Source organism: Neodiprion fabricii, chromosome 7 (assembly GCF_021155785.1).
Source record: "Neodiprion fabricii isolate iyNeoFabr1 chromosome 7, iyNeoFabr1.1, whole genome shotgun sequence".
In the NCBI taxonomy this organism is placed as follows: Eukaryota; Metazoa; Arthropoda; class Insecta; order Hymenoptera; family Diprionidae; genus Neodiprion; species Neodiprion fabricii.
In genome coordinates this window covers 5,341,649-5,360,342 of record NC_060245.1, presented here as the reverse complement: position 1 = coordinate 5,360,342, position 18,694 = coordinate 5,341,649, and the positions used below count along the sequence as shown (strand labels likewise).

Genomic DNA, 18,694 nt, shown 5'->3' with positions numbered 1-18,694 from the left:
ATAATTTTGGACTCTTCTAGAACCATGCAAACGTCAAGAACGTATAATTTCAGATTTCCTTAATATATTTCAGTCAACGTATCCCGTGCTTCCTTCGTCTGGACTAGCCCAAGTCAGAGTCTTCAACACCTTGAATTGTCCGATCACAATGACAGTCGGAGATGATTCTTTTGTGCTGGAAAACATGGAGGTTTGGGAAAATAAGTACGTTGAGGCCAACGGTAACGTTAGTCTCGCTTACACTGCCAATTTCGCTAGTTGTTCGAGTCTTGGCGTGACAGATACGTTGAACGGAGCCGTGAGTGGTAAGTCGGGAATGTTTGTACGCATTGTAAAAAAGAGCCACATCACCTTTCGTACACGAAGAGAATGAAAGAGCAGATTTATTAAAAACTTCAGGAACAGAGGAACACATCATATGATTTGGTAAAATATACTTTGCAAAATGCAGAATTTATTCTAGAAACAGTGAAAACCACTGTGTGCAAAGTAAAATCTACGAAATTTCTAGTAAAAAATATAATTGACATCGGTATTTTTTTTACCAAAAACCCCGATGTGTCCTTCTTTTCTTACAGTTTTGAGTAAAATCGCTCTTTTTCTTCTCTCCGTGTACCTTTGCGGAATAATTTCACGGAAAGATATCCCGTCTGCATTTATGCAATACAAGGGAGATTTCTAACGAAATCCGGCTGCATTTCGGCAACTCCGAGTACATTTTAACGATCGACATTTGTCTCTCATGGTCTACGATTGGTTGTAGAGAGAAGAGTCGGCCAATCGCGAACAATGAGCAAAATTTCAACTAGCAAGGAGTACCCTGTATTGCATAAGTGCAAGCGAATTCACCACGCGATGAATTATCCTCATAATATTCTTATGGAATGACCTGATATACGGTTACTTAATGAACATGTGAAACGTTTCAGGAACCATTTATGCAACTGAAGCTACTGCCACTTCATGGGTCGTAACGAAAGATGGAATAAGCAACAGCTACGTGGACAGCGTGTCCAAGACGACGAGTGGAGATCCGGCTGTCCGAGCTTTGGTTTACCTCAACTCGTCGGTCGGGGATACGGCTAATCTAAACTTTATTGAAAATTCGAAGACCGTCCTGTCTTTGGAGGTGATATCGCCGTTCAACGTGACTGATCTTACCGAACTTGATCCTGGTACCTATGACATATATTTGGATGAGACCTTGGTAGAATCGTCAGTAGTGTTAAAGCTCGGAGGTGTCTACACCGTCACAGCTTACGTGAACGATCTCAGTTCCGCCACTGCCAACACCATTACGATCACCGAACCAAACTCCATGCACATGCTCTGGCTTTTGCCACAGTACATCGTGATCACTGTCGGAGAAGTTATGTTCTCTATCACTGGTCTTGAGTTTGCCTTCACCCAAGCACCGGTCAGTATGAAAGCCTTGCTCCAGGCTTGCTGGCTTCTTACGGTCGCCTTTGGTAATCTTATCGTCGTTATCGTTGCCGAAGTAGCCTTCTTCGATAGCCAGGTAAGAATGGCTGTATACTTTACTTGAATACCACGATCTCGATATTTTTTTCATGCATCTTGTAATGTCGCGAACAGGCTTTTAGATATTTATCATGTTTAAATTTTCACATTTGCATGCGTTCCAATTTCATTAATAGTACTACGTAATAGTCTATACTATATGTCCAAGAATGATCAAAATTATTAATGAATCCTTTTCAAATCGAGTTTGAGCTTTATTAGGTGTGAGTACCTTTTCGTTATAACAATCGTTTTCGTTTTATTTTCCAGGCGAGTGAATTTTTCCTATTCGCCGGCCTCATGTTTGTAGACATGTTAATATTTGGTATTCTTGCTTGGTTTTACAAGTACGTCGAGATTGCGGAAGATGAAGATGAACCTCCTAATGGAGATATCGTTCTTAACGAAAAGTCTGGTAGAACGAACCCGTCATTCAAAGACGATGGCGGTAAGTGATTTGTCCTGGCATCAAACCAGACTGGTTGTGAAACACTTGAAGATACCTTTTATTTACAAAATGTGTTCTACGTGAATTCGAACTGCTGTATATATACACCCCATTTACAACTTAACGTTTCATAATTGTAAATAAATTTTATGCCTTTATACATATCCATATACAGACGTGATCAGTTCGTTATGTTGTGTAAATAAAATTTATCTCTTTAACATTAGGTCAACGATTATTTAATTAAAACGTTTCAGTAACCGTCGGTAATTATACATATGGTTTCGTTTGTTATATTATTAGCATCAAAGAGCCGACCTCTAAAGGCTAATTTTTCATTTTCTCGAATGGTATCCAACATTTGAATTTTTTATTCTTACTCGAAATTTGGCTCTCAGTTGTGAGTATTTTGTAGCTCAAGACTTCCTTTAATAAAGCACTGTGTTCACGAGACCAAAAATCACAGCAAGTTCGCAGATTTAAGTTTCGTAGCAAGCATTGCGCATGTGCAGTACTTAATTATGGGCTGTAGGGTGAGTCCAATTTTCCTCGACTCAATTCAATTCACTGAGCACCCGAAAAACCCATCTAAAAAAACCTGGTCCGAACAAACCCGGTCTAAAAAAAATTTCTCTTTTAATATTGTTTTTTGATGAAAGGTGAAGAGCGTGTATTTTTATATTATATGTGTTTATCAAGTATTGGGAAAACGTCGAATGAATAATTGGCCTTAAAATAATACCTTATACCTAGTAACTATGTTATAAAGTAATAAACATGACTGTGAACTCGTTCATAGTATATCATGAGCATCTACTAGACAAAACTGTAGTAGCACACTTGCAGGAAGCAAAAATTGTTTACAGAATGGTTTGATTCATACACTAAATTATTGATTAATAGTTAATAAATTAACCAAATGGGTTATATCATTAATTCCATGTTCAATGACGCTAAACAGAAATGCAATACACATCGCATCACAAACGTGTAATGAATCAGATCCAATTTTACTCGGGTTTTATGAGGAAAAACCTGAGAGAACCTGGATTTTTGAGACTTTAAGGGCATGTGATAGCGCTTTTGTATCGACCGAATTAGTTGATCCTTATTTTTTGGTATCATTAGTAAACTAAGAAATGAAATTTGTTCATGGCAGAGCATTGCGTTTCCTTAATATTTGTCTTGTGACCTTTTCAGAATATTAGAAAGTGTCTTGAAGAAATTCTATACATCAGTTCATCATTAGTGACGAAAAATAACAGCCAGTAGACTCGCAGGGGGTGGACTACTTATACTCTCCTCCATACGGTATTCAAAAGGTTTGAACCAAAGCGATACCACAACTATGGGACAAAAGTATATAATATAAAATTTTATTTGGCTACATTTTTGGTCGCCGAGTCTATGGTCGCCACAAACACTGAATTACCAATTCGTACGTAAAGTTGACCGAGCAACTTGAGTTTTTTTCAATTTCGATTATCCAATCGTTTGATAGTCGATTGGTGTGGCGGTAGTGATAGTATAAAATGTTCTATAATATCTTTAGTCCTAATCACTATTATGTTGGCTACAGTTTGGTCCAAGCCTGACGAATAATTTGTCCGTGGAATGGTAGTGTTCCACCCCAGCCCCCTGACACACGCTGCTAAAAGTTGTTCGCAAAATGTCCCTCGATTCTGCCGCCAATTTCCACCACTAGTGGCGCTAGTAGTTGTCTGACAAGCTTGCGCGCGCTCAGCGAGGGCAGCGAGCGTGTCAGAAGTCTACTAGCGCCACGTAGAGAAACTAAAAAACGGGGACAAAACAGGTACAAGTTTTCAGTATACGAGCAGTGGTGAGTGTTAGGGGGCTGGTCCACCCCATAGACTTCGATCACTGATCTCTATAATGCCCCCGTATTGACTCGGTTGATAAAAAAGGCCTACCACAACGCATGAAGGTAGAAAGTGATGAGTCTGCGAACGCACGTACTGGACTTTGATCGTCGACAAGGGGTTCAGGGCGGGGAGGGTTCCATACGTACGACTGCCGGGCGTCTCTGACGTCACTGATAGGCTGCCAAGATGGCTGTCAATGTTGATAAGTGGTTTGGTTACTTACGATACCTGTGATATTGAATTCGATAGGAGCCTCGCGTCGGGGATACTATGTTGGTGAAATAACAAGTTGTTTAGTGACCGAGACAAGAAGCTGTCACCGTTTCTCATGGCGGACAGCGAGGAGGCTGAACAGGACATTCGGCGAGCCCTAGATGTCGATCAATCCATGATTGACATCTGGGCCGATCGGCTCGAAGGCTTACGGACTCAGTGCTCTACCAGCGCGGAGTTAACACAACAAGAAATACGCACGCTGGAGGTACATGATGCATTTTTTCTTATGAAATTGGCCGCCTTTTGCTTCGCTAATTTCCCGATATCACTCGCCTATTCATGTTCCTTCTTGCTCCAAATCCGCTTGACCTGTTACAGGAAATAGAAAATATATCAATCATTCCTTTCTCCTGCTGCTCTAAGCCTCGAATATTCCTATTTTCCAATTAAAAAATCCGTCCAATTATTTAAAATTGATCAATCGTATCACACTAATTCTAATACAGGCCGGTATAATAATTCTCGAGAACATGATGCGCCAAGGCTTATCATTTAATTCTTGGAAACGAGCTGTCGATAAATACAGTTGTAATTTAATGTTTGATACCATGTTTTCAGTTAAACAAAATTCTCACAACTTTCAATGATTCTAAAAACATCACCGCTTGTCGTGTTAAGAATTTCTTTTTATTTCTTAATGTGTACCTTATCCACAGGGTAGGATTCTGTGCCAAGTAGCAGAGGATTCATTCGTATGAAAAGTATCTTTTAAAGACTTGTCAGTCTTCAATTTTCCTTCTACAAGAAATTGATAACACTGCTATTATTGCATAGTTACTCGTTTCTTTCTTTTAAAACACAGTATCGGTTAAAATGTATTCTTTGTGATTTGTATTCCCTTGACCCAGTTAGTTTAATAATCAAGTGGCGCACTGCAAAAGTTTCAGTGTCACTTCATAGGAAGTCAGTCTTAAAATTTCACAATCAGCATCAAATTATTGTAGCATGGTAATATTCATAAAAATTGCGTTATGTTTGTTTTGTTTTTTTTAGTCCTTAAGTTGATTTCAGATGGTTGATCTAAGAGCAGAATGTTTGTTATTGAAACATTGTTGCTTAGAAAGTTTTGTGTTAATCATAAGCCGGAACCAATTTTCCTCGTTATACTTCAAAAATATCTAGAACAAGATTGATTATGCTAACATGACATGTTCCTTACTTCATAAACTTTAATGACAAAGTCAGCGAAATGGGATCAGCATCTAAACTCTGAAAAATTGATTTTTTATACTCAGAAGATCTCCGTTCGTAGCACTTTTCTCGGAGCATTTTAATTTTCTTCTATTCTACCATTGTGTGATGACATAATTTTACAATTAATATTCAACAAACCTGGAAATTACTATGATTTTTACTGTTCTAAGTGTAAAAATATATGGTATACTTTATAAAATTTCATGAATCTATCCAAGTTAACAATACATCTGTATAATAAAAATTGTTTGGTAACAACGCCTCCAATGAATTAACTGCTCTTATGTCTAAAGTAAAACTGCTTATTCAGTATATTTCAAGTTCAGTGTTCAAGTTCAAATTTGCCATACTTCAAGTATAAAAAACATGATTTTGGATAAATGAGGGATTTCAGAAATAATATCCACGTGTTTTTTTTTTCAGTCTATTATCAGTCTATTTGTCAAATAACCGTTAAACATTAATGACAACTGTGTTGTAGATTTAAAAAAATTTTAAATACACTTTGAGAATCTCGATTTTCATGCAAAATGCGTCTCATTGCCTAATAAAGCCAAGTTCTAAGTTCCCGAAAGAATTTCATACAATACTTCAATCTTCGATAATGATTCAACTATCACGGCCAAATTTTTTTGGTTGTTACCATGGCATTGTTAGTCCAGCCACATTAATTTGTCAATTTCCTGCAATTCTCTATGACCTGTACAAATTATACTGTGTTTTCACATGGGATTTCAACATGCTGTAGTTTTCTACCCAATCAATTTTCAATTTCCACACATTTGAACTTGGTCAAACTATTGAATTGTAGGTACGATTTATAAAAAAGTCTTACACCAATCTTATTCAATCAGTGAAGTGATGCCTCTTGTATCTTACATTTCTGTCCGTAATCTAGTCGACATTGATAAAAAAAATTCCAAGTAAATATCAAAAGCATGTCTTGTGGAAAGGAACAAGGAAATTCGTTTTTATTTATACTAACGATTTACATATACAGAAGAAAAAGCTGATTTCTTTAATTTGAAGATGCATATTTTGCATATATGTCTACTGTTTTATTTATCTCTGCATTTTTAAATCCGTTTATTCTACCACCTTTCAACTTCTTCCTTAGGTTTTAGCTGTTGCGATGAATTTGGAACTCAACATTGAGTTTCATGATTGTGTTCGTTATAATTTTGTAAAATAATATACATTATACGAAATAATTTTTAGATTATTAAAATATTTGTATATCAAACTTTTAAGCCAGCTATTCTTCGGAAAGATAAAAGCTTAAAGATGACTACGCATTTAATATAGAAGACACAAATATTCTGTCAGAGTGTTATTACATTGACTAATGCCGCATAATAAATATGATTATTTTAAAGATACAAAAAATAAAAAGTATAACGAATAATCTAATGATATATTTTTTTCGTCAACAGGGAAAATTGATAAAATTATATTCCAAACAACTTGTGAGGAAGGCTAAGCTTGCTGTCGAGTCATTGCCTGTTGAAATGAGGCAATATCCATCTCTGCAACAATGGCTTCGCGTTGTTGGCCTAACTCAAGAATCGATTCAGGTATCATTAATTGCGATACTATTTTCAGCAGCTTTCAATTCTATTAAATGTACTATAGATCATTATTAGTATAAATGCTAAAGTGACACTAAATTGACCCACTATTGTGAAGATTACACGGATACATACAAATTATGTAATTACAGATGGTTTGTTCGAAAGCGAGTTCTCTGGAAGCGTTGAAAGAAAAGTCGGAGCATGAATTGGGTAGTATGCTGGGCGAGAACAATTTGCGTCACGAAGAAGAACTCCGTAGGCTCTGTAGGGCGTTACACAATCTGCACCGTTACATGGGTGAGCTTTATAGTTCCTGTGTCGTATACAAAATTTAACACCAGTATGCATAAGTGATAAAATCACTTGACCCTTGGTAGTAAGCATTATATTTTATACACTTCATTTAATGTAATGCAATTGTGTTACAGACGTTCTTTTGCGGGGCGATATGGAAAGTAGCGAGATGGCTCTGTATTGGGACTCCTGGGACAGACATCATCTACGAGGGGGGCCATCTCCTCGTTCAGCACGCTCTCGTACTACGCGTTGTTCCGTACCCTCTGAAGATAGCATTCCATATCACAATAACAATAATCTCAACAGCGATACATTGGGCCAAGCATCGTCTATAAGTTCTCTGTCGATGACAACACCCCCCTCTACGCCACTTTTGAACAGACAGGGCCGCAGTACGTTGCTTCAATTGATTTCTATCGTTTTGAGGGACTACGTACAAGTAGATCGCTGATTTTCGGTATTTTATATCTCGACAGCTGATTATTCGGTTTGATCAGGTTTTTTTTAAATTCAAAAGTATGTGGATCGACTTTCGTTACAGTCATTTTTGTATTAGAATCAATTAATAGGAAGCTTTGTTAGTGACGGTAACACCCACGATGTCACTAACAGCGCAACCAATTTACTTCTAATTTGAAGACTGTATTTTTGAATATTTATCCCTTTTGCTGCTATCGCTCCTTTTCTTTAATCATAGTTTTCCTATTATAATTGAATATAATTTCTTTGACTTTGAACAAAAAAACTACAGACATTCAACTTTAAATGGTCGCTATTTTATTGAATGAAGTAAAAAAAAAAAATTATAATAAGAGAAACTATTTCAGAATACTGCGTCCAAATTTCAAGTAAATTGGTTCAGCCATTTTTGAGGAATCACAGATACCACGAAACTCATCACCAAATAAAGTAACGTCATTGTCGATGACAATTCCCTCTTGATTCATTGTAGTAAAAAAATATGTATATATATAAACGCAGCTCGATTTGTCTACTTTCAAAAAAAGCAAATCCTAATCCAATTGTGTAATCAGTTGTTGAGGTATAAATTCCCGAAATTTACACAACTTTTGAGGCATCTACTCATATATATATATACACTACCTTAAGCAATGTAAAACGATCCATGATTATGAAAATTTCTCGTTCTTCCAGACGCAAGAGTTCCGACAACGCCTCCTCCCTGCAAGAGACACCAAACTGGCCTACAAAGTACTGTGACACAGCCTGAAGTGTTTCCGCTAACTAAATCCAAATCACACGAATCACAGTTGGCCAATCGTCTAGAAAATGGGGAAACAGCGTCAAGGTTGTACTTTATTTTCAATATACTGTAAAGCGTTACAGTCACTTGCTGATGATCTTGGAGACAAATATTCCATTTCATTCGGTTTAAATTATAACCTGTAATGTTAACGCTAAGAATAATTATAACTTGTTTGATAATTGGATTTACTTAATTTGCATGCCCATGTTGTAACAGTGGTGCAGATCCAACCGTTGGTAGCAGTACCACTAGAGCAAGATTGTCTACTGAGCCAGGTCCTCGTAGCAGTAGCGCAGACATTACTGGAGACATTCTTTTGGGTAACAGTAACACTGACAGTCCTATAAACTCGCCACCCTATTCCAGCGCTAACAGTGACGACAACAGCTTTAAGGCTACAGGTTAGATAATTCTCTACCTTTATTACAGATTTACCAATATATTTATTCGTAGAGTAAGGCGATGTGAAAGAGTTTATTTGTATTTAAAATTGTACATCATTGCCTGGAATTGCTTACACGGTTAAAAATGGATAAATTTCGGGAATTGATACGTCGACAATCAATTAAATTCGATCGGCATTTTGTTTATATCTAAGTGAACCGAGGTTTGTTTGTGTAAATTTTTTAACAAATGAAACTCCCATAAATTGATTCTCATAAAAACAATATGTGAACACTGCTCGATGTTCTTACTTTTTGATAAAACAAACCTCAATCAAATTGAATGATTGTTTGTCGAGATATAAATTCCCAGAATTCACCCATTTTTCAAGCCGTCTACCATTTGAGATTTTCTCTTATTATTTTCAGTCACGAGTCTTCAGGTGCCAAAGTCTCCACGAACTCCCACAGTGACTCGTGGCATGGGTCACGTTATTGCTCACCGTTTTACTAAAACCTTTAAAATGATGACCACTTGTGATTATTGTGATAAACAAATGTTCATTGGCACAGGTCTTAAGTGCAAGGAATGCAAATATAAGTGCCATAGAGATTGTGAGTCTAAAGTTCCACCGTCTTGCGGTCTTCCTCAAAAACTGTTTGATGAATTCAAACGAACTATACAGGCCGATGGTAAGTATTAGAATAATATTACATCAGCGTAGGTTCTTCGTAGGTTTCAGGTTTAATGGATTCTTTTACCTAATGATGAATTGAGAAATTGTAACAGATACGGTATTGAAAACTTGTCTATTTTATCATGGGAATCATTAATAAATCAGAATTCAAATCTACTTTACCAAAAATTAGACGTTTATACAAAACCAATCGTTATCAACAGATCCTCCGTTTTTTTCTGTAACTCTTTAGTTTCTGGTTCAACTATGTGTGTTGAATTAACAAAATTTATGTAAACTTGACGGTGACTCAAGTAATTATTCGTATAATTAAAAATTTGCCATCAGGTGCGTGAAATTGATGAAAAAGGTATTAAATTATCTATATCAACTCGTATTTAGCATAGGTACTATTAAACTGCTAATATAATAGTTATAAAATGTACTGCATTTATTCATTCGCAATTAAAAAAAAAATACAATATCTTTAGCTATGACGAATGTTTCTCCAATACTAACCAGGCCTGGGATAACATCTACAAACCATCATAATGCAATTATATCTGCTACTTTCAATCGGAAACGTACGCATCCTCATTCCTCAATGAATATACCCTTTCAGGTATGTAATTGGTTTCTTTGTTGTTTTTTTTTTTTTTTTAACTTGTAAAAAATATCCAAAGGAGTCGGTCCATCGCTAGTTATGTGTGAAAACCCTCAGACAGGCGACAAAATTGGTGACTGAAATTTTCTGTTGTTTTCGTTTTTTATTTCAACTAACATGAGTAATATTTATGGATAAAATTTGATAAATTTTGTACCTGTGGTTCTCCCTTACTATACTGTCTCTCTAATTATGGTGTGGATGCATTTCGTACGATTCAAATAATTATTGTTCTATAGTAAAAGTTTACTGTCAAACTATATTCAGTAAAGGGTAGGCTCGAAGTTTAAAGCGATGAAAGCTTCAAACCGCAAATGTCGAAACTTATATTTTGGCAATGGAAAGGTCACAAACTTTTATCGCCTGAAATTTCAATCCCAACATTTGAATGAAACTCTGTTTTCTGTAGTCACGATGTAAACAGTCACATGTATATATTTTGGTATGTTGTTGCAAAGAGAAAAATAAGATGAAAATTTTGCTTCAGGGTGCTGATTCTAGTTCAAACACTTCGAGCTGTAATAGCTCGACACCTTCTAGTCCAGCATTACACCCTGCTAATACTAGTCAAACTCCACAAGCACCTGTTAAACAACAGTTCAACTTTCCAGGTATGTGAATGATATTTGTTTTCATAAAACTACAGTAAACCACGGTACTTTATTTCAATATGTTAATTTATTAATTCTATGCTATTCACTGATCGTAGATGTCACTCTAAACAACGAAAAAGATGTGACGCTAGAAACACATCGTCTAGAAGGTACAAATGTATCAAGCGATAGTGAGAGAACCGTTAGTGTTTCTGGATCTGGAAGTGTCAGCACTGACTCGGAGAGAACACCTGTACGCGTTGATTCTCAAGATTCTCAAGTGTCTGACGGTGAACCTGGTGATAGTCGCTGGCCACGACAAAACAGTGTAAGTTTGAGCTCAAGGTGAAACAGAAGCTCACATTTAAAGTTTTCTCAAGATGCCGAAATGCAAACTTTCATTATCTTTTGTCGTTTTAGCTCTCCATGAGAGAATGGGACATTCCATATGATGAACTTAAAATTGGAGAACCTATTGGGACTGGAAGATTCGGTACAGTTTACAGAGGAAACTGGCACGGAGATGTAGCAATCAAAGTCCTCAATATGGATTATTATCTTGACGATGACAAAACCCTGGAAGCATTCAAGCTAGAGGTAAGAAAACTGAATGTATTAACAGGTCAAAGTTTGGCTATTCTCTGTGAATAAAATTATAAAATCAGAAGGGGGCCTCGGAATTTGGTAACTATGGAAAAGTGCGCGAAGTTCTGATGAATTTTAAGATAAAACCGAGGGGTGTTGTCGTCTTTTTCTGTAACGAATCTAACATTTTACCTTCGTATCAAACGTTGTTATTCATTTAAGATGTTCTATTTTGTAGGTAGCAACATTCCGAAAAACAAGACATGAAAACCTAGTTCTATTTATGGGTGCCTGTATGAAGCCTCCACGTTTAGCAATAGTGACTAGTATGAGCAAAGGCATGACTCTATACACTCATATTCATCTACGAAAGGATAAATTTAATATGAATAAAACAACTATTATTGCCCAGCAGATTTCACAGGTAAGTTATCTTAGATAACATGCTTATAAACAAAAAAGTTGTTGAATATTTATTTAATTTTACAAGTAAGCTCGGTACCAAGAGTGAAGAAGTTTTTTGTGCGTAAAAGTAACTACGTATTTAAACTTGTTACAGGGTATGGGATACCTTCACGCTAGAGGCATTGTTCATAAGGATCTGAAAAGCAAAAATATATTCCTGGAAAATGGCAAAGTTGTTATAACAGATTTTGGACTGTTTAGTGTGACTAAATTATGTTATGGGAATAGGTAAGGCAATACTTTTATGCAACAAATCACGCAAAGTAAAGTACATTAAGATAATTTTATAAAATTCAGTGATTTTATTACTGTTTACATATACTTAATGTCATAGGAAGGGCAATGGATTAAGTATACCACCAGGTTGGTTGTGTTATTTGGCTCCTGAAGTAGTCCGACGACTAAGACCGCAACAGAACAGAGATCAAGAAGAATTGCCATTTTCATGTGCTTCTGACGTGTATGCTTTTGGGTACGTACTACGCTCACTTCAGCTCTTCAAACTTAAATCTTACTTGAGTCACAGGCGGCACTGTGCAATAGAATTTCGAGTATACTGATATGTACATCTGTTTGAAATGCGCAAAATATCTCCTTCCATCCTCCATTGCTCAACTTCCCTACGTCCTTTTTCATTTCCCTTATACATCACACTTTAGGTATCCACCTAGAACTTCCCCTCTGGTTGCAGCCTAAATGGTTTAGTGACTAGAGAATTTACCTGGCCACTGAAAGACCCGGTTTGAAATCCTGATTCAATCCAAAAGTACTTTGAATACGTTTTCTGAACCTATAAGTTACTTATATTATCTGATATCTATTCAGGTTAATCAAGTTTTACATGTGTTATGAGTTAATTTTTTTTCTTTTGTCATTATATCGCATGATACTAAAGTCATCAAGTTAAAAACTTATAATGTTTCATTACTAATGACAATGACCCATCCTAAAATCATAATTTACTCTTGTTGTTGCGAAATAATTATGCAACAGTAAAAGATATCGAATTTCTCTAGAACTGTCTGGTATGAACTTTTGTGTGGAGAGTGGCCGTTTAAAGGACAACCTCCTGAGGCCATCATTTGGCAAGTTGGTAAAGGAATGAAGCAAGCCTTAGCCAATCTTCAAGCATCGCGTGATGTCAAGGTATGATTGTATTCTTATCTAATCATGATAATTGTCTAATTATCTGGAACCTGACCTGAACCCTACAGTAATTTTTACATACGTCTGCCTTACCTCCAATTCCGGACCCATAAATAGAGTTTATTAATCAGTACTTTGTAGGAAAAAAACCGACAATCTCAAAGTAACTACAAATCAAATTTTACTATCCATATTTGGTAATTTTTCAGGACATTTTGATACTCTGTTGGTCATATCATTCGGAAAATCGACCAGAGTTTGCAAAATTGCTGATGACGCTAGAGAAGCTGCCTCGTAAAAGATTGGCTCGAAGCCCCTCTCATCCAATTCATCTTTCTCGCTCTGCGGAATCTGTATTTTAAATCCAATTAATTATCATTTGCATGAAATTTATTCTGGCAATGTATGTAAATCTCTACGCACTTATTACTGAATCAATCTCATTTTGTTTCCATGTTTTCTTGAGGCAAAGTAAAAATAACAGAATGTATGACTCGTTCCATATTTTTAATTTACCAAAACGTGCAATAACGAAACATGATCTTTTGATGAAAGAAAAAAATCAGTCATAATGAAAAAATATGTATAGCATATCCCTACATAGTGAAGATACACAGGATTATGAAAGAATTCCTTTAATAGTGAAATTTGGTACTTACGATAAGTAAGTACACTCAGTTTCAAAGTGTTTTTTCACACAAGTGTGCATTATCAAGAAAGATTAATGGGATACTTAAATGGTACATATATTCACAAAAGTACAAAATGAACAGTCATTTACTCAAGCCAGGATCATTCAAACAAAAATTTATCGCTACCGTACGGAAAGTGTCGAGAATATAATATTAATGTTACATAAATGATTACATGGCTTGTAGTTGGATAGACGTTGATTTGAATGGAATGTTGACTAGTTGAATGAATGAATGAATGAAATCAAAAATATAACTTCATTGCACAGACCGTAAGTCGTATTGTAAACATAAGTCGATCCCTGTGGATATAAGTGTGGTATATCACAATACATAGGTATTTATTTTTTTAAACGTTAACATTTATTATTATACGTTAAATTCTTTTGCGTAGGTGGTATTACAATCTTGTAAATTGTTACATTTATGAAAACAGCGACTACTTTTATCATTTACATAGCCATGGCAAAATCATTTTTAGCAACTCAGTGAGATACTTTTATCCTTGATTTTTTTCCATCATTTGATTTATTGTAATCACAGTAAATGAAATGAAAGACTTTCATTAAAACATAATTGACACATAATTATTGTCTTTATTACCGTCCTCAACTGAGCTGCTTTTGTCTTCTTCTGTAATCGTTTTAATTTTTTATTTCTCACTCAGTTTCTATTTCACGGTTTTCATGTTCTTGTGTATTTTTCATCTGCACTTCAGCACCTATGAAAATCCCGCTTAAATGTAGTAATCTTTCTCGGAATCACTATTGAACCAAAGTACGAAAATTCGATCCATTACAATCATGATTTGCGGCACGTGGACAAGAAATATACAAATATATTACGCTCAGATAATCGGAACTAAATTCATAACTCAATCTATTTCCATAAGCATCAAAGATGTCGAAAACATTGTTAAAATTAGTATTCGGTATACAATAAACTTGATCACCTGATTACTAGCATTTTAAACCATCTGTAAAAGAGAGTATTCTTGTGAGCTTTAAACATGTGAAGATATCAAAAACGCTTTTGGGTGGCTCGCATTTGTGATCTATTCATTTGATGTTGTTTGAGAAATCATTCGACCAATAAAATTTGCAGCGACGACGTGTCGCTGTTAGAATACTTCTCTGACTATGATTATTATACGTTTTTATTACACAACATATATCCACTACGAATGCCAATCGACAAAAATATCTGAAACTTACATCTGAAAAGCCAAACTCTGTAAAATGCTAAGAAGGATATAATAAAACAAAATATTAACACATACAACTCTTGTTGATATTGATATGACCTGAATCCCAGAAATCATTTTTATCTGATGCAATCGATCAACGGGTCTTTGTGTTTGATCGACCTCCTCAGTTCAGCGGCACCAGGAGTGATCTTCAGCTACAATTTCTCCATTTTGCTTGCTCCAAGTGGTAGCGCCTAATCATAGGCAACCACGCGTATGCGTATGCGACACGGGCTTTCAGGAATAAGGCGTGCCTTTGGTCAAGCTCCTCGGCTGAGATGTTCTCCTGATACAAGGAGTAATTTTTCGCTGCAATTTCTCCGAGTTGCTTAGCTAAGTGGTAGCGCCTAATCATAGGCAACCACGCTTATACGTATGCGATACGGGCTTTCAGGAATAAGGCGTACCTTTGATCAAGCTCCTCGGCTGAGATGTTCTCCTGATACCAGGAGTAATTTTTCGCTGCAATTTCGCCGAGTTGCTTAGCTAAGTGGTAGCGCCTAATCATAAGCAACCACGTTTATACGTATGCGACACTGGCTTTCAGGAATAAGGCGTGTCTTTGATCTAGCTCCTTGGCTCAGATGTTCTGGTGATACCGGAAGTAATTTTTCGTGGTGATTTTTTCGATTTGCATAGTTTTAAGTGGCAGTAGCATGTAAGAAACGATCACATGCCTTCTCAAGTAAGCAGGCATGCCTTAATTTATACACACAGCGTCGACATCACATGCAGTCAATCAATCAATCAATGTGTCCCTGTTTTTAGAAGAGCTCCTCGGTTCTCCTGTGCTCCTGATACCAGGAGTCATTTTCGCTGAAATTTCTCTGATTCCCTTAGGTCTAACAGAAAATGGCGGGAAAATTAGCGATCACATGCACTCTCAATCAAGCAGGCATGCCTTAATTTATACACACAGCGTCGACATCACATGCAGTCAATCAATCAATCAATGTGTCCCTGTTTTTAGAAGAGCTCCTCGGTTCTCCTGTGCTCCTGATACCAGGAGCCATTTTCGCTGTAATTTCTCCGATTCGCTTAGGTCTAACAGAAAATGGCGGGAAATTTAGCGATTACATGCCCTCCCAATCAAGCAGGCATGCCTTCAGTCATGCAGCGTCGACATCACATGCATTCAATCAATGTGTCCCTGTGTTTAGAAGAGCTCCTCGGTTTTTCTGTGCTCCTGATACTCGGAGCATGCATGCCTTCAATCATACAGCGTCGACATCACATGCAGTCAATCAATCAATCAATGTGTCCCTGTTTTTAGAAGAGCTCCTCGGTTCTCCTGTGCTCCTGATACCAGGAGTCATTTTCGCTGAAATTTCTCTGATTCCCTTAGGTCTAACAGAAAATGGCGGGAAAATTAGCGATCACATGCACTCTCAATCAAGCAGGCATGCCTTAATTTATACACACAGCGTCGACATCACATGCAGTCAATCAATCAATCAATGTGTCCCTGTTTTTAGAAGAGCTCCTCGGTTCTCCTGTGCTCCTGATACCAGGAGCCATTTTCGCTGTAATTTCTCCGATTCGCTTAGGTCTAACAGAAAATGGCGGGAAATTTAGCGATTACATGCCCTCCCAATCAAGCAGGCATGCCTTCAGTCATGCAGCGTCGACATCACATGCATTCAATCAATGTGTCCCTGTGTTTAGAAGAGCTCCTCGCTTTTTCTGTGCTCCTGATACTCGGAGCATGCATGCCTTCAATCATACAGCGTCGACATCACATGCAGTCAATCAATCAATCAATGTGTCCCTGTTTTTAGAAGAGCTCTTCGGTTCTCCTGTGCTCCTGATACCAGGAGTCATTTTCGCTGAAATTTCTCCGATTCTCTTAGGTCTAACAGAAAATGGCGGGAAAATCATCAATAACATGCACTCTCAATCAAGCAGGCATGCCCTTAGTCACACAGCGTCCACATCACATGCAGTCAATCAATGTGTCCCTGTGTTTAGAAGAGCTCCTCGGTTTTTCTGTGCTCCTGATACTCGGAGCATGCATGCCTTCAATCATACAGCGTCGACATCACATGCAGTCAATCAATCAATCAATGTGTCCCTGTTTTTAGAAGAGCTCTTCGGTTCTCCTGTGCTCCTGATACCAGGAGTCATTTTCGCTGAAATTTCTCCGATTCTCTTAGGTCTAACAGAAAATGGCGGGAAAATTAGCGATCACATGCACTCTCAATCAAGCAGGCATGCCCTCAGTCACACAGCGTCGACATCACATGCAGTCAATCAATGTGTCCCTGTTTTTAGAAGAGCTCCTCGGTTTTTCTGCGCTCCTGATACTCGGAGCATGCATGCCTACAGTCATACATCGTCCACATCATATGCAGTCGATCAATCAATCAATGTGTCCCTGTTTTAGAAGAGCTCCTCGGTGTTCCTGTGCTCCTGATACCAGGAATCATTTTCGCTGAAATTTCTCCGATTCGCTTAGGTCTGAGAGAAAATAGCGGGAAAATAAGCGATCACATGCCATCTCAATCAAGCATGCATGCCTTCAGTCATACAGCGTCCACATCACATGCAGTCGATCAATCAATCAATGTGTCCCTGTTTTTAGAAGAGCTCCTCGGTTCTCCTGTGTTCCTAATACCAGGAGTCATTTTTGCTGAAATTTCTCCGATTTGCTTAGTTCCAATAAGAAGTGGCACGAAAATTAGCGATCTCATGCCCTCTCGAGCAAGCAAGCATGCCCTTAGTCACACAGCGTCGACATCACATGCAGTCAATCAATGTGTCCCTGTGTTTAGAAGAGCTCCTCGGTTCTCCTGTGCTCCTGATACCAGGAGTCATTTTCGCTGAAATTTCTCCGATTCGCTTAGGTCTCAGAGAAAATGGCGGGAAAATAAGCGATCACATGCCATCTCAATCAAACAGGCATGCCCACAGTCACACAGCGTCGACATCACATGCAGTCAATCAATGTGTCCCTGTTTTTAGAAGAGCTCTTTGGTTCTCCTGCGCTCCTGATACCAGGAGTAATTCTCGCTGAAATTTCTCCGATTTGCTTAGTTCCAATAAGAAGTGGCACGAAAATTAGCGATCTCATGCCCTCTCGAGCAAGCAGGTATGCCTTCAATCATACAGCGTCGACATCACATGCATTCAATCAATCAGCCCCGATCTTAATCGACCTTCTGGGCTCTGATGTTCTGCTATCATCCGTAACAGTTTTACGCTAAAATCACCTCGATTCTCCTCTATCGATAGCACGTAACCAGCAGGCATTCGCATTATGAATCGTATGCTGAAAAAGTAATTGCGACAGGACTCCCAAGTATTTTGGACTACGTTTGCAAAATTCGACGTAAAAAAACCTAAATATGTCATACAAAACGTCAGATCACTATATTCTACAGTAATTCAGAATCAAAATAATTGACATACAATACGTAGAAAATTCTGAGTTTCTACAGAGCTGATATGCTCGAAGAGATATGCGACGAGGAATCGTCGCGTTTACTGAGTTTTCAGCCACGATGGTGTGAGTCTTTACAAGGCCACATCTTAAGACGACAGCGAAGCTCAATTCTCCGCGGAAGAAATGACTAGCTTATTTTCAACCAATTAAACGTGTGGACGGCAGAAAAAGCAACAGAATCTCAGATTCTCAACTAATATCAACTTCCCTCTCCACCTGCTATCTTTCTTGCTGACCGAAAGCGGCATGGATGCATGATTCAGCATTGATGACGTCATAGAAGTCCTTATCACATAATTACAGGCAACATTATGAAATATGAAACCACGAAGCTTTAACATGAA

The 18,694-nt window shown here is 37.5% G+C and overlaps 1 protein-coding gene and 1 pseudogene across 1 annotated transcript; both read left to right on the top strand.

Moving 5' to 3' along the window:
* LOC124186592 overlaps positions 1–2,195 on the top strand; it is a 31,480-nt pseudogene extending 29,285 nt beyond the window's left edge.
* A 1,818-nt stretch (positions 2,196–4,013) lies between these two features.
* LOC124186297 (kinase suppressor of Ras 2) lies at positions 4,014–14,387 on the top strand. Its single transcript, XM_046577860.1, has 16 exons — positions 4,014–4,333; positions 6,756–6,896; positions 7,043–7,190; positions 7,322–7,582; positions 8,346–8,499; positions 8,674–8,858; positions 9,270–9,533; positions 10,009–10,139; positions 10,669–10,792; positions 10,891–11,102; positions 11,195–11,371; positions 11,598–11,783; positions 11,919–12,052; positions 12,159–12,296; positions 12,841–12,970; positions 13,180–14,387. The coding sequence occupies exons 1-16, from the start codon at positions 4,181–4,183 to the stop codon at positions 13,330–13,332; spliced, it is 2,691 nt and encodes an 896-aa protein (XP_046433816.1). The 5' UTR covers positions 4,014–4,180; the 3' UTR covers positions 13,333–14,387.
* Positions 14,388–18,694: the final 4,307 nt, after the last annotated feature.

Bases quoted from the DNA above. Each gene is read 5' to 3' on its own strand.
- LOC124186297 (XM_046577860.1), top strand. From the start codon at position 4,181: ATGGCGGACAGCGAGGAGGCTGAACAGGACATTCGGCGAGCCCTAGAT. The intron at 7,191-7,321 runs GTGAGCTTTATA...ATTGTGTTACAG, and splicing joins CAATCTGCACCGTTACATGG to ACGTTCTTTTGCGGGGCGAT. The intron at 12,971-13,179 runs GTATGATTGTAT...GTAATTTTTCAG, and splicing joins AAGCATCGCGTGATGTCAAG to GACATTTTGATACTCTGTTG.